The 22,344-nt window shown below is 24.6% G+C and overlaps 10 protein-coding genes across 10 annotated transcripts; 4 read left to right on the top strand and 6 right to left on the bottom strand.

The window, feature by feature from the left end:
• Positions 1-642: 642 nt before the first annotated feature.
• Positions 643-1,634, bottom strand: EHI_169370 (uncharacterized protein; the record flags this gene model as incomplete). Its single annotated transcript, XM_650742.1, has 2 exons — positions 643-1,195; positions 1,258-1,634. 2 exons carry the CDS (start codon positions 1,632-1,634, stop codon positions 643-645), a joined length of 930 nt encoding a protein of 309 aa, XP_655834.1.
• Positions 1,635-1,758: 124 nt separating this feature from the next.
• EHI_169360 (60S ribosomal protein L7a, putative) lies at positions 1,759-2,667 on the bottom strand (the record flags this gene model as incomplete). The annotated part of the gene is made up of 1 exon (XM_644983.2): positions 1,759-2,667. The coding sequence occupies one exon, from the start codon at positions 2,665-2,667 to the stop codon at positions 1,807-1,809; it is 861 nt and encodes a 286-aa protein (XP_650075.1). The 3' UTR covers positions 1,759-1,806.
• A 1,224-nt stretch (positions 2,668-3,891) lies between these two features.
• On the bottom strand, positions 3,892-4,170 carry EHI_169350 (nonpathogenic pore-forming peptide precursor, putative; the record flags this gene model as incomplete). Its single annotated transcript, XM_650744.1, has 1 exon — positions 3,892-4,170. One exon carries the CDS (start codon positions 4,168-4,170, stop codon positions 3,892-3,894), a length of 279 nt encoding a protein of 92 aa, XP_655836.1.
• A 634-nt stretch (positions 4,171-4,804) lies between these two features.
• EHI_169340 (competence protein ComEC, putative) lies at positions 4,805-5,947 on the bottom strand (the record flags this gene model as incomplete). Its single annotated transcript, XM_650745.2, has 1 exon — positions 4,805-5,947. The coding sequence occupies one exon, from the start codon at positions 5,945-5,947 to the stop codon at positions 4,805-4,807; it is 1,143 nt and encodes a 380-aa protein (XP_655837.2).
• A 339-nt stretch (positions 5,948-6,286) lies between these two features.
• Positions 6,287-6,889, bottom strand: EHI_169330 (uncharacterized protein; the record flags this gene model as incomplete). Its single annotated transcript, XM_001913691.1, has 1 exon — positions 6,287-6,889. The coding sequence occupies one exon, from the start codon at positions 6,887-6,889 to the stop codon at positions 6,287-6,289; it is 603 nt and encodes a 200-aa protein (XP_001913726.1).
• A 201-nt stretch (positions 6,890-7,090) lies between these two features.
• On the top strand, positions 7,091-14,179 carry EHI_169320 (phosphatidylinositol3-kinaseTor2, putative; the record flags this gene model as incomplete). The annotated part of the gene is made up of 2 exons (XM_646114.2): positions 7,091-7,528; positions 7,589-14,179. The coding sequence occupies 2 exons, from the start codon at positions 7,091-7,093 to the stop codon at positions 14,177-14,179; spliced, it is 7,029 nt and encodes a 2,342-aa protein (XP_651206.2).
• Positions 14,180-14,555: 376 nt separating this feature from the next.
• On the bottom strand, positions 14,556-14,927 carry EHI_169310 (uncharacterized protein; the record flags this gene model as incomplete). The annotated part of the gene is made up of 1 exon (XM_646113.1): positions 14,556-14,927. One exon carries the CDS (start codon positions 14,925-14,927, stop codon positions 14,556-14,558), a length of 372 nt encoding a protein of 123 aa, XP_651205.1.
• Positions 14,928-15,200: 273 nt separating this feature from the next.
• Positions 15,201-15,956, top strand: EHI_169300 (ribonuclease, putative; the record flags this gene model as incomplete). The annotated part of the gene is made up of 1 exon (XM_646112.1): positions 15,201-15,956. One exon carries the CDS (start codon positions 15,201-15,203, stop codon positions 15,954-15,956), a length of 756 nt encoding a protein of 251 aa, XP_651204.1.
• Positions 15,957-17,195: 1,239 nt separating this feature from the next.
• EHI_169290 (Bax inhibitor, putative) lies at positions 17,196-17,862 on the top strand (the record flags this gene model as incomplete). The annotated part of the gene is made up of 1 exon (XM_646111.2): positions 17,196-17,862. The coding sequence occupies one exon, from the start codon at positions 17,196-17,198 to the stop codon at positions 17,835-17,837; it is 642 nt and encodes a 213-aa protein (XP_651203.1). The 3' UTR covers positions 17,838-17,862.
• Positions 17,863-19,336: 1,474 nt separating this feature from the next.
• On the top strand, positions 19,337-20,049 carry EHI_169280 (Rab family GTPase; the record flags this gene model as incomplete). The annotated part of the gene is made up of 2 exons (XM_646110.2): positions 19,337-19,535; positions 19,602-20,049. The coding sequence occupies 2 exons, from the start codon at positions 19,337-19,339 to the stop codon at positions 20,024-20,026; spliced, it is 624 nt and encodes a 207-aa protein (XP_651202.1). The 3' UTR covers positions 20,027-20,049.
• Positions 20,050-22,344: the final 2,295 nt, after the last annotated feature.

Genomic DNA, 22,344 nt, shown 5'->3' with positions numbered 1-22,344 from the left:
TATGATGTATTTAATACATACTATAAATTATTATCAAATATAATAATATCAAATGATGATTTATTTTTATTTCAAAATATTTTGCATCCATAAAATATGTTGCTAAATATTTTGCATCATTAATTTTTGCATCATTAAATTTTGCATCATTAAATTTTGCATCATTAAATTTTGCGCTTTTTTATTTGTTGAAATAAAATTTGCATCCTTTATTTTTTTCATTCTTTTCTATTTATTGGATACTCTTTCAGTCATCAAGATAATATAAATGAAAAACTACTCTATTTGAAGTTATGGCATTTCTATTCCCTTGTTATCTTCAATATATTTCATTTTAATATTTTGTTTATTTATTGTGAATAAAAGAAAGAAAACTCCATTTAAAAAATAAATAATAAAATGAGGTTTTAAATAACATATTCTTCAAACTTAGAATAATTGAATAAAGCATAACTCTTTGAAACTAGTGAACATATATATCTTGAAATAATAAAAAGTACTATAAATGCTTTGATTGTTTATTCTTTTTTGAACTTACGATTGTTTATTAATTTAAAAATTTAAGAAGTACAATGAATAGAAAAAAGTCTAAAACAGTGGTTTTGTTTTTATTTGAGAAGAGAAACAAATCAATTAAATCAGTTAACATAACTGTGGTTTATTCATCATCAATATAATTAAAAAGGAAGGTAAAAATTTAAGTCCAATAATAAGAGGAATATCAGCCCAGCCAATTAAGAAATGAGATTCATCTCCTGGTTTTTTCTCTTCACGTGGAGTTGAAAATTCATTAAAGTATTGAACAACATGAGTAAAACACATACAAAAACGTAATAAAATACAAAGGGCTATTAACCCTCCACAAATACTTGTTCTTATCTTAATTTCTCTTGATTCACGAGCATTATAAACACGAAAAATACGATACATAAAAACTAACATTAATACAAAACACAATAAAACAAAAAACAAGACAAAGAATAATCCTGCGTTGGTATATATTGTTCTAATCTTAAAATAAACTTCAAATAAATCATAGAATAAATCAGATGGAATAAACATAATATATATTAATGAAACAAAATGAACTAATGAATCTATTAATAATGTTGCTATCCCAAGAGTCCAAGAAATATCAAATATTTTTAATAAAATACTTTTTTCTTGTGTAACCATACTTCCTAATTGTAATCTCCTACAACAATAAATAATGTAATTTTACTTTTGATAATTAACTATTATATTAATATAACAAACAATGCAATTACTGTAAGCATAATCATTAATCCAAAAGTTGTTGTATCTAATAAATTTGACATTTCATACCAATGAATATAAATTAAAGAATTAAAATTATATGTTAATAATGTAAAAGAATAATAATATATTTCCCATGCAATAAAATTAATTTGACAAAGTACATAACAAAAAATGCCGAAATGACAAATTCTTCTAGGTGTTATATATGGAGGTTGTACTAAAAATTTATACTGTTTAGTTTTTTTACATCTTTTACAATATTGTAATATCACAGTACATATAAAATATAATAATAATACTGATGTTAGTACACTAGAAATTGATATAACACTTACAGCAATTCCCTTCTCTGTTTCTAATGTGATGTTTCCCATCTTCTTTAATTTAAATTTTTTTATTTGTAAGTTCTAAAATAACATTTTTAAAATTGTATTAAAGGGTTTGTAAGATTTTTGTTATTTTTATATTCTACATAAATCATGAAAAAAAAAAGAAAATCAAATTTAAAAATTTCAATAAGCGAAGCCATAGAACAACCCATTAAACTTAAGCAGTCTTGTCAGCCTTCTTTTCTTCAGCAACTGGAGCAGCTTTTTCTTCTACAGCAGTGGTAACAGTTAAAGCAGCTTGTTGTTTAGCTTTATCAGCAAGATCTTTATTAAGTTTACTTTGAATCTTCTTTTGTTTTTCATTGTGTTTAAATCCATTAATTCTACCACCGAATTCTCTGTACATATGAGCATTCTCGAAGTAGATAGATTTGACATTTTGAACAAGTGATTCAAATGCTGCTTTATCTTCTTTCTTAATTTCAGTAACAGCAACAACTGCAGCGGTTGATCTGTGAATTAATTGTCCAAGTCTAGCCTTTCCTTTAACAATGCAGTATGGAACTTGTAATTTCTTGCAAAGGTATGGAAGATAAACAACCATTTCTAATGGTTCAACATCATGAGCAATAACAACTAATTTAGCTTGTTTTCTTTCGATTAATCTAACAACATTATTAATACCATAACTAAGAGTAGCTGGTTTTTCAGTTTTCTTTGAAGCAGTAGCTTTTTCTCCTTTTTGTGTTTTTTCAGCTAATTCTTTAGCAGCAGCTCTAATTCTTTGTAATTTAGCAGCTCTTTCTTCTGGTTTAATATGATCAAGAATCTTGAATAATTGAGTAGCATTAGTTTTGTCAAGAGTATGATTGGCAAAGATATTGACTGCTGGTGGGGTCTTTAATCTTTTCATTAATAATCTCTTTTCCTTTTGAATTCTGACATATAATGGATATTTAACATATCTAGTCAAATCACGTGGATGAGCTACATTACCTTTTCCAAACACCTTCTTATTGGCAACGATAAGTGGGTTGGTTTGTTTTGCTTGCTTTTGCTTATTGGCCTTTCCAGACATCAACCTGCAATTTGACAAAACCCTTTCAAGTTCTACTGTGCTTTGGGGTTTAGTTTTTTTCTAATTCTTAAATTATTCTTTTTAGTTATTTTTATCTCTTTATGAATTTGTTTTGTATCATATTTTAATTATTTCTTTATTATTTTTTAATAACACAATTTTATCAACATGAAAATTGTTATAATAAAAATAATTGATTTGTAACAAAGAAATTATTATTTTCATTTCTTTGTAATATTCTTTAACACAAATTATTTTTTTGTTATATTTAAAAACACACCTCCAAAACCAACAATGAATAAATAAAGTAATAGTGTTAAAGACTGAATAAGTGAATTTTTCATTTATTTTTTTAAATTCTTCTTTAAATGTTTAATGTTAGTTATTTTAAATTATATTAATTGTTATCCTTATATTAGTTCTTTTCTAGAGATTGGATAATCCTTTTATTATTGAAATAGACCAATCTTATTTTAGTTATAGATAATGATAATTTCATTATGTTTACTGTCATTAATAAATAAATTATTTTTTTGTTATTTTTAAATTGAATAAGTTTCATTTGAAATGTATTTTAATCACCTATTAATATAACTTAATAAGTATTTTATTGTGAATTGTATTAATGGGTTATAATAATATTAGATTCTTTATATTCATTATATTTTTAAATTCTTTGTAATTGTTCTAGTACAGTTTTTTTTTAAGTTTAAATGTGAGTCTTTATGAAGTTTATTAAATGAGTCATACTAGAACAAATGTAATAATATATATTAAATATATTTTATATTAGACTAGTATAAAGTATAACTATTATCTTTCTTTTATTTTTTATTATTTAAACAAATATATTATAATCTTTATTAATTTATTAAAAATGTAATCTATTCTATCATCATATTAAAACTTTGATGAATGATAAGATAATAGTATAATTGAATTTATATTTGTTTATATAAATTAACCATATCTGCTATATAACCATTCACATTCTTTAATTAAAATTAATTTACTTTAAATTATCAATTAATAATATATTTATTATTACACATATATTAGATAGCAAATAAATATAATTATTTTTTAAGAATAAAAGAATATTAATACACTCTAAATCAAATTAAGAAAGAAATAAATATATAAAAAGTATTTTATTCTTAACAGATATCATTATTAAATTAAAAAAAACATTAGTACAAGGAATGAATTAATCAATTCAAATGATTAGCAAGCATTCATTTGAGCACAAATTGCATTAGGATCTACTTTACTTTGAATAAGATCAATAAGTTTATCAAGTCCAAATGAAAGAAGTTTTTCACAGAGCTGAGCAATAAATCCATCAGCCTTACCACAAAGATCATCAATATAATTTTTTACTCTATCAGCACCTTTATTTACGATAAGGCCATCAAGGGTATTAACAAGTCCAATACAAAGGTTGCAAACAATTGGTCCAGCAACTGCAAAAGAAATTAATAAGACAATAAGAAATGCTCTCATTTGATTGATAAGTGTTTAATTTTTTATTAAAGATGGTTTAAATATGATAAATAAACAAATTCCAGTTGTTGACATAACTCAATTTTGTGATAATCTGTTTCTAGTTAGTTCAGCAATAATTTAAGTCTTTCCAATTCTTTTATTTTTTGTATTAAACATATTATTTGAGTTTTCTTCTGAATTGAATTTTCTCTCATCACAGTAACATAAATGAACTTTTAGTCATAAATTGAATTTAACATTACTCCTTTTGTTCAAAGAAAAAAAAATATCTTACTTCTTTCTTATGCTCATTATAAGACAATTTATCAACACAAAAAGTGTCAGAATATTAAAAGAATAAGTATTTCTAGAAGAATATTCTTCTCCCAAGATTAGTTAATTCACATTAATAATTTAAGGACTAACAAATATTTAGAAGAATAAACAAAAGTTTATCTATTATTAACTCGTTTGAGACAAAGAAAATTGTTTGTTATCCAATGAAAATAATAGTCTTTTTAAACAAAAATAAATAATAATTGAAAAAAGAAAGAACATAAAATAAGAAAATTAAAAAAACTTAGTATTAATGAGTTTAAGCAAAAGAAGAATTGTAATTACAAATTCTTAAGTTAAAGTTACCCTTTATAATTTAAATAACACCACATGCTTTTCTTTGTGGTTTATTTTTCTTCACATTATATGAATGTTTGAAAGTGTTATTAAGGTCAGTAACAGTAAATGTAGATCCATCTACTGGGTAATGAACAATTATTTCATTTCCAACAATTACAATTTTATCAAATTTATCAGTAACTGCAGCATTACAATCTTCAGTTAGATAAATCTTCTTTGAATATTTATTCATTAAAGAAACAGCTGGTTCAGTTGGATGTTTATAAAGATTACCATGACCACATGAAATTAATGAAACTGTTGGTTTAAGAACTCCTAACCATTCAGCATTATTAGAATGTTCTGATCCATGATGATTAGCCTTATATAAATCTACTTCTCCAACAACATCTTTATATGAAGATTCTACATTATGATAAAGATAACCAAATCTAGAACTATTGTCTTGTCCATCTAAATCACCAGAAGTAGAATAAACAAAATCTCCTAATTGAATTCTTAAAGAAATAGAATAATCATTTTCACTTGGAACGTCATTTTGATCATGATAATCAGCAGCTAATGGCTTTCCATCAGAATTAACTCCAAGAGCATCACTAATTACAATTTCTACTGAAGCACCTTCATCTGGAGGATTAATTTGATTACTACATGGAACTGCAATTTCTCTAATACCAGTCATTGCATTTTTAATATTTGAATTAGTAGCATAACATAACCATTTTAAAGCTGTTGAAGAATAAGTTCCAACATTATGCCAATCTACATCTTCTGAATTAAGACCAGTACATTGAGTGACTCTACTCTTTATTACACCTGCATCTCTATCAATAAATTTACCAAAAGTAATTCCTGCTTTTTCCATTAAATACCAAAATCCATTAGTAAATGGCATTCCTACATGATCTAAATGAAGATGTGTTAACACAGCTACATCAACATGACTCTTTCCAAGAATTGCTTTAATTCTTTCAGCAATCATTTTACAATTCATTGATCCTGTCTTCTTCTCTCCAGCATCAACTAAAATTGAATATCCTGATGGAAAAACAATTAACTGAGCATCTGCTTGTCCAACATCAAATAAATGAATGTCAAGTCCTTTTTTTGCTTGAGCAAAAGAAAGTAAATATGAAGCAAGTAATAATAATATAATCATAAAATTATTCAAATAATAATTTTTAAGTTTTTTCTCGTTTCTATATATGATAGAATCAAATGGAATTTTAACTTTTTTGAAAATGAATATTCCACGAGATCTTTTTTCTTTGTAGTATTTCATTACAACATCCTTTTTACTTTCTACACTTGTCAATTTCTTCTTTTTATTACCTATTTTATTTTATGTTTCTTCTTTTTTGATGACGTGTTCTCTTAATAAAAGGAAATAAGAAAAAAATCAACCAAAACTTGATATAAATAACATTTTTTATTCATTTTGAATTATTTAAAACCTCTCTAAAAACAAAGATAAAGAGAAATAAAAAAAAATTAAACATCATTTACTTTTTAATATTCCAAGGAAGATTGTTTTTTCTTCTTCTGTCATTTTACCTTCTATAATTAATTTGTTTATTACATTTGTAACCATTGTTATTTGTTTTTCTGTTCTTTCTTTTTTCAGGGAGTCAAGTCTTTGATAAGTGTCATTATGTAAATATTCGCATTGACTTTCAATCTTAGAAACTTCTCGTTTGAGTTGAGATTCTGAAATTTGTTGAGCTAGAAATTTGTCTTGAAGGGATTCAATCTGTTGTTTCAGCTCATTATAATTCAAAGGAATGTGAGAAAATACATTTTTAAAATCAATAACTGAAGTACAAAGGTCAGTGAACTTCCATAATTTTCCTGGTTTAATATATCCATCATTTGAAAGTAAAGGATGTTTCTGAAAAGGTGTTTCAGTTACAACCCTGAACATATTCTCTTTCTGTTTAGAGAAGGAAATGATAAGGACAGAAGAATGATCTAATAACAAAGAGCCATAGAGTAATTCATTTTCAATAAAAAATGTTACTTGTTCGTTTTGTTGTAATTTTTTAGCCATTTTCATAATACTTTGGCTAATAGAAAATTTTTTACCAATCTCTTCAAGTTGCATTGTCAGTTATTATTTTAAGATGACATATATTACTTTTATCAAAAAAAAAATAAAGAATTGGTAATGAGTTATTATGAGAAAGATGAATATCAAAATTTAAAAAGAAAACAAAAAAAAAAACTTCAAAATATTTTTATTATTTCCTGAAACATAAAAAAATAAAAAATAATAAGAAAAACTAAAAAATCAAGAATAGCAAAAATGACTACTCAGATGAAGTGGTCTGATAAATTTATGTCATTATTTAATGAGCTTGTATCAGAGACGAGTCAAACACAAAACGACATTATAACAAAGAAACTTCATGATTTTGTACTTATAGTAGTAAGAGATCTTCAAGGAGATGGAGTATCTACATTTATCAATGAAATATCTTCAGACCTTTTAGCAGTCCTTAAAAAACCAGAGGTAAATGAAAAACAACATAGTGCAGTAATTAATCTTATTGATTTCTTTATTACTTCTGATATTGATGATTCATATCCTCGAACTAATGCCAAAGATATAATTGATTGTATTATGAAATCAAATAATCAAAATGTTATTCGAAATGCATCTGTAGTATTAGGAAAAATTATTCGATTAGGACCACATGATTTAGTAGAGAAAGAATTAGACATTGCTAATAGTTATTTAGAAGTTTGTTATTTTAAATAATAATGAATTATTTATTTTAAAAGAATAATATTAATATGATAGAGAGAACCAAAAGTTAATGGAGCATTGATTATGCAACAAATTGGATTAAATAATCAAGTTATTTGTTTTATGAATCAGAATAAAATAATAGAAAGTTTACTTAAAGGATTATATGATAGAAGTATTAATGCAAGAACAGAGTCACAAAAAGCATTAAGTATATTATTTAATTTATTTACATCAAAAGAATCAAATAATTTTGATCCAGAAGCATTATATAAACAAGCAGTAGTATATTTAAAGCAAACGAATTCAGCAGATCTTCAACATGGAGCATTATTATTAATGGTAAGTTTATTAAGAAATTGTAAAGAATATATGAAGCCTAAATATAATGAAGTATTACAAATGTTTTTAAATGTAAAAGAACATAAGTCTATGGTTATTAGAAAAACTGTTATTACATCATTACCATATTTTGCACAATTTGATTGTGATTCATTTGCACCAAAAAATGAAGAAGTTATAGAAAGTTTTCAAAAAGATAGAAAAAGTATTGCAGATTTTGCACAATTTGAACATGATGAATTAACAAGAATTAAATGTGAAGAACCATTTAATGGAATAATGAATTATTTAATTAATTCAATAAAATCATTTAGTGATAAAAGTATTGTATTTACAGTTATTGGAGATATTACACGAGAAATTAAATATGAAATGTATGCATTTGTAGAACAAGTATATGCAAAAATGAGAGAAATTATTAATTCTAAAGAAAAAAAAGCAGAAATATTAAATTCAATAATGTATTGTATGGAACAATTTATTATCAATATTCCAGTACCACGAGTATTTGCATTAATTCATAAAACATTTCCAACATTATTAGAATTAGGATTATCAACACCATTAGTATCATTAATTAATCAAAGTTGTATTATATATAATAATCCTACATATCGTCTTCAAACACAAAAATTATTATTAGATGTTATTTGTGGTGTGTTATTAGGAAAAGCATTTATTCCATTTGGTGCACCTGAACATTTAAAAATGTTTAATAGAACTATTGTACCAACAGTAGAAGGAGATGATCAAATCATATTAGCACTTGATACATTACATTCATTTAAATTTAAACATAATATTGTACCAGTAGTTAAAGAATGTACAATGAAATATATAGATAATGAAACAAAGAAAATACGTCAAGAAGCTGCAATGTTAACACAAGTACTTCTTCCACCAATTGACACAACAAAAAAATTTATTTCTACACTTGATGTAACAGAAGTATTAGAGAAATTGCTTGACCATGGATTAAGTGATCCAGAAAGTGAAATTAGAATAACAATAATGAAATTATTAGATGAACGATTTGATAGTTTTCTTGCACAATCAAGAAATGTTCAAACACTTTTTGTTGTTTTAAATGATGAGAATTTAAAAGTTAGAGAATATGCTATTAAAATTATAGGAAGATTAACACATTATAATCCTGCATTTGTTATGCCATTATTTAGAAAAACTATTATTCGGTTATTAACACAATTACAATTTATTAATGATTTGAAGACTGATGAACAAGTAACTTTGTTAATGGGTCAATTAGTCAAATCATCAGGTAAATTAACTAAACCATATGTTGAACCATTATTAAATATTTTATTACCAAAATTAGAAGAAGCAATAAATAAATCACATAGTACAATATGTATTTATATATTAAATATTATTGGAGATTTAACAACAATTGGAAGTGATAGTAGTCAATATACACCAGGATTAATGAAATGCATAATTAGTGTATTACAAGATAAAGGAAATTCACAAAAGAAAAGTCTTAGAAGAGAGTCAGCATTAATTGCATTAGGAAAGTTAGTAAGAAGTATTGGATATGTTGTACAACCATATTATGATTATCCTGAATTACTTGGATTATTAATTGAACTTGCTAGTAATGAAAGAAATCAAGACATTAAAATAGAATTAATAAAAGTATTTGGAATTATTGGAGCAATTGATCCATATAAATATAAATTATTAACAGAAACAGAAGGAGCAAACCAAAATGATGATGCAGAAACAGTAGAATCATTATTACCTATTTCACAAGCAGGAACAGAAGAATTTTATGCAATGACAGTAATTGGATTATTACTTAATATTTTAAGAGATAATAATCTTGTTTCTGGACATGAACAAACAGTAAAAACATTTGTTAAAGTTATTTGTTATTTAAATAGAAAAACATTACCATATATTCCACAAATATTATCATTATATTTAAAATTATTTAAAACATGTACTATTAGTGTAAGACCAGCATTAATTAAAGGATTAGCTGATATTATGTATCTTATAGAAAAAAATATTAGAGAATATCTTCCAGAAATATTTACATTAATTCAAGAATGTTGGGATGATACTACAGTATTACCAATATTACAATTAGTATGTGAAATTGCTAAAGTTATGCATGATGAATTTAAACAATATATGCCTCAAATGCTTTCATTAATTATATCAGAACTAAATAAATATGTATTTGAACAAAATAGTTTAGTATTTGAAAGAATTATTAATTCTATTGTTATATTAGCTGAACATATTGATTTTGAAGATTATCTTCATTTAGTTATTCCAAGTATTAGTGATCTTGTTAATGAACAAGTCCATTGGAGTATTGTTCTTCCTACATTAAAAGCTTTATATAAATTTTTACAATATGTTAATGCAGAAGAATTTATTAGTCGGTTAGTTCTTCCATTAACTAGATTATTACAAAATGAAATATTAAGAGATGCAACTATGGATGTATTTTGTAGTATAGCAGATGGTCTTGGTAAAAGATTTTTAGTTTATGCCCCAACAATTAAATTTGCATTAAATAAATATTGTCCAAAATATAATAATCAACGATATGAATCATTAACAATAAAACTTCAAGACACACCTGATGGACTTGTATTACCAATAGATGAAAATGAAGGACAAAATGTTACAATATCAGAAGATCTTCATGCACAAGTTACAAGTTTTAATCAAGATACAACAATTAAACCTAATGCAGATATAAATAAAGTAATTGCAGTATGGGAAACATATAGACAAAGAAGAAGTAAAGAAGATTGGTTTGATTGGTTTAGACAAATTGCTATGGTATTTTTAAAAGAAAGTCCAAGTCAGTCATTATGTTATTGTCACTTATTATCAACAGATCATTTTCCATTAGCAAGAGATTTGTTTAATTATGCATTTTTATCAATGTGGCAAGACTCAACAGATAATTCACAAAGATTAACTAATTGTTTAATAAAAGTATTAGAAAATAATAATACTCCACATGAAATTATTCAAACAATATTAAATTTATGTGAATTTATGGAAAGAGAAGGAATTAAAGTTCCTATTAAATCACTTGGGGATTATTCAAAGAAATGTAATGCATATGCTAAAGCATTACATTATAAAGAACAAGAATTTCTTGAAAATGCTAATATTAATTTGATTGAAGAACTTATTGGATTAAATAATCAATTACAAAATTATGATGCAGCTGCTGGGTTAATTGAATATACTAAACAAATTAAACAAGTTCAAAATAATGATACAGAATTAAATCAAACATGGTATGAAAAATTAGGAAGATGGCAACAAGCATTAAGTATTTATGAAAGAAAATTACAAGAAGATATTAATAATCCAGAACTTCTTGTTGGTAAATTAAATTGTTTACATGAACTTGGAGATTGGGAATCTCTTGATACAACAGCAAAAACATTATGGAAAATTGGAGATAAAAAAGCAATATCAAGTGCAAGATCATTATATGCAGCAGCATTATGGTATTTAGATGATTGGAATGAATTTGATTCTATTGTTAGTGAAATGACTGAAAGTAATTTTGAAAATGATTTCTTTAAAAGTATTAATTGTATTCATAATGAAGAATTTGAAGAAGCTAAAGCACTTATTAATCAACAAAGAATTGCATTAGATGCCGAATTAAGTTCATTAGTTGGTGAAGTATATGAAAGATCATATTCTACTATTGCTAAAGCACAAATGTTAGCAGAATTAGAAGAAGTTATTGCATGTAAAGAAGGATTATATAATCAAGATGCTAAAAGTATTTTAAAATCAGCATGGAGTGAAAAATTAATAAATGCTAAAGCTGATGTAAGTATTTGGCAAAAATTATTAAAAATAAGAAGTTTTGTATTAACAGAAACAGAAAATAGTGAGTCATGGATTAAATTTACAGGATTATGTTATAAAAGTGGAAAATATAAATTAGCAATGAAAACTCTTGATAGATTAGCTGGAATTAATATTGAAAATCATCTTGAAGAATTACAACCAAGTAAACTTCGTATTGGAGTTCAATATCTTAAATTACAATGGAAAGGAGCTAAAGACCTTGAAGAAAAAAAGAGATTATTAAATGTATTACAAAATTTTGCAGATATTATTGAAGAAAGAAGAGGAGATGATTTAAATCTAAAAGCAGTTGTATGTTCAAAATTAGGTGAATGGAATTTATATATTGCACAAAATAGTAATGCATTTAATTATGAAACTATACCTAATATTTTAATGTATTATCATAGTACAATACAATATGATCCTGAAAGTTATAAATATTGGCATCATTGGGCATTAATTAATTTTGAAATTGTTTCATATATTGAATTAGATGAAAATTATAATGAAGAAACATTAGTAGATTATCTTAAAGTTAGTATTGAAGCATTTGTAAAATCACTTATTTTAACTAAAAATAATCAAACTTTACAAGACACTCTTAGACTTTTAACTATTTTATTTAAATATGGAAAATATCAAGAAGTAGAAGAAGCTATTGTTGAAGGTATTCGTGCTCTTCCTGTTGATATTTGGTTACATGTTATTCCACAGATTATTGCTCGTATTCAATCGAATGTACCAGCTGTTAAAAGAGTAATGACAGATTTATTAACTACTATTGGTAAAAAACATCCACAAGCACTTGTCTATCCATTAACTGTTGCATCTAAATCACCTTCATATGATAGAAGAAAGACTGCTATGTCTGTTATTGAAAAGATTAGAACAGATTCTGGACATCTTGTTGAACAAGCATTACTTGTAAGTGAAGAACTTGTTCGTATTGCTATTTTATGGCATGAGGCATGGCATGAAGCACTTGAAGAAGCATCAAAAGAGTTTTATGTTAATCATTCATTTGATGGAATGATGGCAATTTTACAACCATTATATGATCGATTAGAAAAAGGAGGAGAAACACAAAATGAAAGAGGATTTTTACAATCGTATGGAAAAGATCTTAGAGATGCATTTGAACTTTGTATAAGATTTAAAAACAAAGGAAAAAGAGCATCAGAAAAAGACCATGATATAGAAGGTGCATGGGAAATTTTCTTTAGAATTTACAAACGAATTCATAAATCTATTAATGCTGTTGCAGTATTAGAATTACCTCATGTCTCACCAAGACTAATGGAAGCACATGATCTTGATATTGCAGTACCAGGAACATATAAAGCACAAAATGTTAATAATATTATTAGAATTAAATCCATTGCACCAGTTCTTAATATTATTCCATCTAAACAACGACCAAGAAAACTTACAATTGTTGGATCTAATGGAAAAGAATATAAATATTGTTTAAAAGGACATGAAGATTTAAGACAAGATGAACGTGTTATGCAATTATTTGGATTAGTTAATGATTTATTAGCAAGTAATTCTATTACTTCTACACATCATTTGTTCATTACATGTTATGATGTTATTCCATTAAGTACAATGAGTGGATTAATTGGATGGGTACCTCATAGTGATACATTACATCAACTAATAAAAGAGTATAGAGAAAGTCATAATATTCCAGTTGATTTTGAGAAAAGATTAATAAATAAAATATGTCCTAGGTTTGATGACCTTCCATTTTTACAAAAGGTTGAAGTTTTTGAAAAAGTTTTAGCTGAATCTTCAGGAATGGATTTAGCAAATATTTTATGGCTAAAAAGTTCTTCTTCAGAATCTTGGATTGATAGAAGAACTAATTTCACTAGAAGTGTTGCTTTAATGTCAATGGTTGGTTATATTCTTGGTCTTGGTGATAGACATCCATCTAATCTAATGTTACAACGATTTACTGGAAATGTGGTTCATATTGATTTTGGTGATTGTTTTGAAGTTGCTATTCATCGTGAGAAATTCCCAGAAAAGATTCCATTTAGATTAACTAGAATGATTGTTAATGCTATGGATGTTAGTGGAGTAGAAGGTACATTCAGAATTACATGCGAAAATGTGATGGCAGTATTACGAGAGAATAAAGACAGTTTAATGGCTGTTTTAGAAGCATTTGTATATGACCCATTAATTGTCAGACTACTTGGTGGTAAGGATGTTGAAGATGAAGATGATAAAATGAATAAAGAAAGTCAAGGTGAAAATTATGTTATGAAATCTAAAGCTGTTTCTGTTATGAGAAGAGTATTAGAAAAATTAACTGGAAAAGATTTTGGAAATGAAGAGTTAAATGTCCATGACCAAGTGGATAGGTTGATAAGAGAAGCAACATCAAATGAGAATCTTAGTCAGTCATATCAAGGATGGTGTCCATATTGGTAATCACTTATCGAAAGAATCTATGAACTTTGTTTTAATTAAACACAATTTTTATAATCTTTATTCATTGTTTTTTATTTATTTTGTAATAGAATGAAAATTAAAACAATAACAAAAAAATATGTGATATTTTAAAGTGTTTGCAGAATACAGTCATATTATTCTTCTTATTATTACCTTAAAATATTTCTATTACTCTCGAGAAATTTTGACAGGTAAATTGCTATCAATTCAACTAACACGTTTCTCTTGACCTATTTCCTTCTTTCTCATTATTTCAAATTAATTTTATTATTTCTTTTCTTATTATTATGGTATTTTTAATCTAAAACATATAAAATTATTCTCTATTTATTACTTCTTAATTAAAAGCCTTCATTCACCAATCTACAACATCATTAATATCTTCTTTCCTCTTTTGAATGATTTTCTTATTCACTTGTGCAAAGTATTTCATTTCAAATCCATTCCCTCTATCAATCCCATCCCACTTATAATCAGGTGCAATTCCAAATCTATTTTGTGGAAATTTCCCTTGGTATTTTGGTCGTTGCTTTATGGTTGTTTCTTTCATCCCTTCCTTTATTTCATTCATTTCTTGTGCTTTTTCTTCAATTCCTTTCTTTAATTCTTTTTCTTTTCTTTTTTTAAACATCTGTCTCATAGGATCACCAAATCGTTGTTTCTCTCTATAAATCTTATCACGTTCATCTTCTCTTGTTTTAAAAGGTTTCTTTTCTTCTTGATTCATCAATACAATTTTTCTTAGTTTGTGAATAATAATTTATTAAGAAAAGAAGTTATTTGTTTTTAAAAACAAATAATTTCTTCTTAAAATAAAAAAATATAAAACAAGTCAAAATACAAGAAAAATCAAATAAAAAAGAAAAGTAACTTTACAAAAATAAAGAAAAAAAGAAGGAGAAAGAAAATACGAATTTTTTCTGTTTTAATACAATGAATGTTATCGAATTTTTCGTTTAGATATTTAAACTAAATAACGTTAACTGTTTATATCAATTTTATGATTTCATTGTGTGTATTACTTCTTGCTTTAGTTAACGCTAAATGTTCTCATAAAGATTTTGCTATGTGTTCATCAAATAGTTGTGCTGTTTCATATGATTATCTTCTTTTAGTTGAAACATGGCCAGGACAATTCTGTCATAGCAAGTGTTGTGATTTACCAAAAACTACTATGGCTCTTAAATCAGGATTTACTCTTCATGGATGGTGGCCAAACTTTGTTAGTGGATATCCATCATGTTGTAAATCACCATACACCGATGCTCAAGTTTCTAAAATGATTGAAAATGATCCAGAATTTATGGAAGCATTATCATACAACTGGGCTTCTCTTTCAAAATGTAAATTCTTCAATTATGAATACGATAAACATGGAACTTGTGTAAGTGATGTTTATAATGGAGCTACTGGACCAAAAGATTATGCTATGACAGCTATTAAAATGTTAAATGATCATGATTTCTGGAAAGTTTTCAAAGCTGCAGGAGTTGTTGCTGATGGAAAAACATCATATAAAAAATCATGGTTAAAAGAATTAGCTGCTAAAGAACTTGGAGTTGAAGGAGCTGTTTATTTCACTTGTAGTGGTAAATATCTTAGTGAATTAAGAGCATGTACTATGGTTACTACTTCTACAAAAGCTAATCCACAATTTATTACTTGCCCATCTGGTGCTACTAAACAAGAGACTTGTGGAAATGATATTATCTTTGAGAAAGAACCAGTATTAACTGATGGTGGATGTTTGTATTAAAAAATTTAATTACAAAAATTTCATTATTTAATTTTGTTATTAGATTTTTTTTTTGTTTTATAAACATTAATATATTTATAATATTTATAGTGTGTTATTCTTTTTTGTTTTTTCTTTTGAATAAAAATAAAATAATTTGTGTTTGTTATTTTAAACTCTGTTTGATAAAAGTTAGTTTTTTTATTTGTTGAATTTTTAATAAAAATGGGAATAAATATAATACTATTTTAAAGTTTGTTAAGAATTTGAATTTAATAACGGCAGAAGTGCTAAAATAATATAAAAGTTAAGAATAAATATCAAGCAATGAAATAATAATACTAATTACTTTTTAAAAGTTATATGAATTGGATATTAAACAATATTTAAAATGAAATTCAATCCAATTTCGAACAAATAATAAAACCCAAAAAATATACTGTAAAAAATTGTAATGAAGAATAATAACTAAGTCAAAAATTATCTTATGAATCATTAAACTATAATTATACTACTTTATTAATGGTAATAAAAAACTAAAATATAACTTTTAAAAGAATTTTAGTAGTTGAAGTTAAACATAAATATTTGAATAAAAGATAAAAGTAGAAATAAATAAGTGATAATAGAATTGTCATTTATTCAATATGTAATGGAGATTATTCAATTCATATATATCATTATTTTGAGTGAGTATTTTCTTTTTTATTATTTAGTTTTTCTTCTTGTTTTGTGAATAAAAATTATTTTGGTTTATTTATTCTTTTAATCTTCTTCGTTACTGTTTCTTTCAATTTGAAATAAATGTCATTTCTTTATTTCTTATTTTATGTTTAATGAATATTTCTTTATTATTATATTATTATATTATTATTATATAATTTCATTTATATCATTTTCATTTGATATTCTTTCATAATATTCTTACTTCATTCTTTATATTATTAATTAACATATTTCATAATCAAATAAACCATAATAATTCAATGACTGTTTTTTTGTATTGATGTTTGTTTATTTCTGATTTACATTCTTCTTTTCTGAAGAAAATAAAAATAAGAAATAAATACTATAATAATAATATTGAAGCATATTTTGTCATTTTATTTCAATCGAAGTTTTAGGAAAAGTCATCACCAAATAATAAAAATAGTATTTTTTAAGAAATTTTAAATCATAAAATAAGTAAAAATATAATAATAATAATAATATAAAATAATTTATAATAAAAAAAAAATCTAATCTAAAAAGTTAGTTGAAATGAGAATAGACGCTAAAACTTCAAAGATTTTATCTCAGGCATATTTAATTGTTTCATGTTGCTTTGTGCTCTTTGCTCTTGGGCTGGTTGGAAGTTTATATATTCCTGTTGTTTTGAGTTCATTGATTTCTTTAATTGGAATTTTCCCAGCAATTGTTATGTGTTGTACTCAATCTCCAAAGTTAAAGGTTTGTTTAATGTCTTTTAGTGCTCTTACAGCTGGATTTGGTGCTGGTGCATTTTGTATTTCTCATGGTCTTGATAGTAGTCAAATGGTATTTTGTGCACTTGCTACTACTCTTGCTTTTGTATCAACTACAATTGTCTCTCTTCTCACAACAGAATTAACATTGTTATATACTTTTATGGGTATTATCTCTTCAATTGTATATATTCCTTTAACTATCTGGTATGTATTTTCTTGGGGACTTACTCCTGCTTACATTTTTATGTCAGTTTCAGTAATTATGTCAATCCTATTCCTAATAATAGATACTCACTCAATTATTAGGGCAATTGAAGCTGGGGTTGATGACCCATTCATTCTTGCTTGGACTCTCTTTGTGGACGCTTTTGACTTGTTTATGTACCTTGCTAAACTTATGATTGTAATGTCCAAAAAACGTGATGATGATAAGTAAATCATAATTAATTTTTGTTGCAATTATATTTTGTTTCCTTCTCTCAGGATATTTTTATGTTTTTTAATAAAATAACTACAAAAAACTCATCATAGAAGAAGGTAAATTAATACCAATCAACAAATCTTTAATATAGAAGAATAATTGTGAGTAAGTGTTAAGTGTATTCACATAACATAATTTTTATATAAAGAATTATCACCATAAAAACTGTGGTAACTGACAATCATATTTTTTTGTTCAGTTTAAAGAAATGAAATAGATATTATCATAATGAGTGAAATCTCACAAGTAGACACAAAGAAGATATAAATAATATCAAAATAAATGATGAAGAACAAAACAAATTAGAAACAAAAAATGATAGAACATAGTACAAAACTAACAGTATTGGAAAAAAATTCATGAAGAAGTTAAAACACTTATAAACAGAGTTAGAAGATATTGAGGGTATTAGTAATATAATACTGTAAGGATGTTATTTTTTATAATTAATGATAGAATAAAATAATAAAATAATAAATTTATTTATAAGAAGTATGTACCAACCATTTAAATATTAGTTTATTGATAAATCTAAGTCATATTGAAAATAAAAATAACTGTTAATAAGAAATAAGTAGAATAGTATTAGTATTATAATTTTATAATAATGATTTAATGATTCATAACCAATGTGATAGAAGATAAGACAACTATTAAAACAATAATTATAGACTAATTGATATTTTAATTTGTAAATTCAAAAATAAATATAAATATATAAAAATGCTTATTCTAATATTATCAATAAATTGACTAACAATAAGTAAATTAGTAAAAGTATTAGACTTAACAAAAGTAAAAAAGAAATTTAATATAATAAAGAAATGGTTCATCAATATTTTTTTTAAATATGTTTATAAAATGAATGTTATAACATTATTATTTGAAATAAACTATTTTAGATAATTGAATAAATAGATAAAGTAATCATCTAATGATTGGTATAATCTTTCACTTAATAAAGTGATAATAAATTTAATTTAAAGTATATTAGTTTAATAAATTTAGTATGTTTATATCTTGTTGATGTTTATTTTATTCAACAATAAAACAAAATTGATAAATGAAAGTAATAAATAGTAATAAGATGAAGAATATCATATAATTTATTTTATATAATTGAATATTCATTTTTATTTCACATCAATTGAGTATTAACTTGTCTATGAAAAACAGAATTAAATCCTTTTTATAAATGAATTTTTGTTGTATTGATTTGGTACATAAGATTTTCTTGTTTCATAGTAAGTTATCATTCTTATTCTTTACATTATTAAAAACTAATAGTTATTATTGTCAATTATCTTTTATTTATACTTTATTTCTTTTTTGTTTTATTAAATAACAATATTTTGTTGTTTGGTGTTACACAAATATATTTTAAGTTAAAAAGAATGAATGGGAAAAATCTCGAATCTGAACTAAAAAAAATGAACTGATAAAAAGAGAAAGACATGTCAAATAAAAATCACAAGAAAGTTCTGTTAAAAATGATTCTCATTGGTGATTCTGGAGTTGGAAAGTCTTCTCTCATGAATCAGTTTATTGAAAAGACATTTACAGCACAATATAAAGCAACTATTGGAGCTGATTTTCTTACAAAAGAAGTTACAATTAATGGAACTGCTACTACACTTCAAATTTGGGACACTGGTTTGTGTCTTTTTGTTTTTATTATTTTTTTTTAATTTAGGATTAGAGTTATGATTAATTCATTAGCTGGACATGAAAAGTTCATGAGTTTTGGTGCTGCATTTTACCGTGGTAGTGATTGTTGTCTTTTAGTTTTAGATGTTACAAATGAAGCTTCCTTCAAATCACTTGATACTTGGAAAAAAGAATTCCTCAATGGTGCTAATGTTACTAATCCTAATGATTTCCCTTTTGTTGTTTTAGTCAACAAAATGGATGAAGACCCATCCAAACACGTTGTATCTGTTTCTGATGTAAAACAATGGTGTGAAAATAACGGTAATATTCCTTTGTATGAAACATCTGCTAAGACTGGTGCTCAAGTTGATACTGCTTTCTTAGATGTTGCCACTAAAGTTGTACAATCTATGAAAGAAGTAAACAATACTCCATCAGGGAGCATCAACATTGAAACAACATCTCCAGAGAAAAAAGAAGGAGGGTGTTGTTGATTAATTTTACATTTTTCTTAAAGATTTTTCTCTTTTTTGGTAGAGAATATCTGTTCATCAATTTTTCTTTTATGTTGTTGTATGAACTATTAGTGATCATCTAATAAGTTGTTTTGCAATTAGATTTTGATGATAGTACAAAGAAATAAGATTATATCTGGTTTTAACAAATATTGTTAAATAACTTTGTATAATTTGAAAGGGTTTTAATTTTTCTAACACTCTTTTTTGTATTTCCTTTTCTTAATTATGATTATGCACTTCACTATTTTTATTTACCTATTCTTAAAAGCTTTAACAGTAAATTATTTTTTTATGAAAACACAACCACTTCCTTTCTTTATAAAAATTTAACTTTCTTAATTAAAAGATATTTTTTTATTATCTACCCATTTGTTTCAATCAGATATAACTAAGATGTGTTATTTAAAAAAAGTAATAGTTACTGTTAAATAAACGTTTGACATTTATTCTATAGTGAGTCGTTCGTCTTATAGTTTAGATTATTTATTTTTAATTTCTCATTGTTTGAAAGAAGACGATTATAGAGTAATGAACGAAAATAAATATTTCATCCGTCTATTTCAATAATTTGATAGAGATATAAAACAAATAATTTTAAATAAAAATTATCAAAATTATGTATAATCATAAAAAAATATTCATTTGATAACCTTAATATTGTGAAAAAGTGTTGTACTAATATTTTTATTCTCTAACTCAACCTAACTGAATGTAATTGAAATAGTATTACCCAATCCCATTCTTAATATTCTAAAAATCAAAACTATTAATATAACCAAATAATTTATAATCCATTCAATAAGTAAAACTATTATAACAGAAAAGAATTATTAAAGGAAATAGAACTTGTTTAAATTAAATAATTTACTCTTTTATATTAACTTAGTATAATGTTTTATTTTGACAGTTACTTTTAAGTCTCACTACAACTCCATTTTATTCAAATAGTTATTTCTTTAAGTTGATAGATACATAATGACAAAAATACTTTAATGGTATTGGTGTTATTTGTATTATTTCAGTTAATATGTGTTATTAACAATAATTATTGTTAAAGAAGTATATGACAATAACAAAAGAGTTATAACTAATTTATTTTGTTTGAGTTACCCAAAATGAAGTTTCTTAGCTTGAATTATAGAAGGTTTTATTGGTTTAGAGTGTTTAGGAAACAATTTATTCTAATATTTATATATTCATAATTACTTTTACTTGAAAACAATCAATAAATTGTATCAACATATATTTATTTCATCAAATATATATTATATTTTAGAAATATGTTGTTATATAAATTATAACAAATAATGGAATTATGATAGAATATTTTAATTGTGTTTGTTTTAGTAATAAAGAGAGGATAAATCAATACTACTGTTATGTTCAACTTAAAGTTGTAATTACTTCTATTCATTCTTATTAGAATTTTATTTGAGAGAAGTAATATTATTACTTGCTCCTTCAAATTCATTTAGGTTACGTGTTATATTCAATTAAAAAAGAAAGAATCTTGGTTAGGAGATAAAATACATTCTATAAAGGGAGTATTATTGTTTTATTTTTAAAAAAATATAAAAATAAATTAAGCACAACAGAAAATACTTAAAGTTTAGAAAAGTTAAGAGAGAAATTAATTAATATAAACTTCTGAATCACATAAATAAATTTAATCAAATTGTACAATATTTGCAATTAGAGAAGATCCTTTTGGAATGACTAATGGAAAAGTTGGACTTTCTGTATAACTAATAAAAAACATAGACATAGACTCATCCTCTTCAATTTCTTCTTCTTGTCTCAACTGAGAAGGTGTAGTAAGAACAAGAAAACAATTATCTATTTTTCTTTTATATGCTTTTTCTATTAATTCTTTATAATGTTGAGATTGTGACATTCTTTATGAAAATGATTAAGAATGATAATATCAGTTTGGGGAAGGTTAAATCTGAACGTTCCATTTGATACAATTGGAACATTGAAACTTTATAATCAAAAATTAACTATTTTAGCACAATTTATTTTTATTTTTCAAACTCCATTTTTAACTAACTTATTCTCATTTTCAGTCTATTCAATCATTCTTAAACCCTTGATACTACAACAATAATATTCATTCATTAATTGATTACATCACCTATCAAAAATTATTTTTCTCATCAAGTTGGGTATAGACAAATAAACATAATTTGCTATTTAGTTTGGCTTTTATCCATTTATATTTTTTACTATTCAAATAGTGTTATATTTAACATAAATAAAAATAAAGAGAATTTTTGAAAACCCTAAAAATTAAA

The sequence above is a fragment of the Entamoeba histolytica genome, genomic scaffold (genome assembly GCF_000208925.1).
Source record: "Entamoeba histolytica HM-1:IMSS scf_1104750518849 genomic scaffold, whole genome shotgun sequence".
Taxonomy (NCBI): Eukaryota; Evosea; order Mastigamoebida; family Endamoebidae; genus Entamoeba; species Entamoeba histolytica.
The sequence above is the reverse complement of the archived record's forward strand: the minus strand, read 5'-3'. Positions and strand labels throughout refer to the sequence as shown.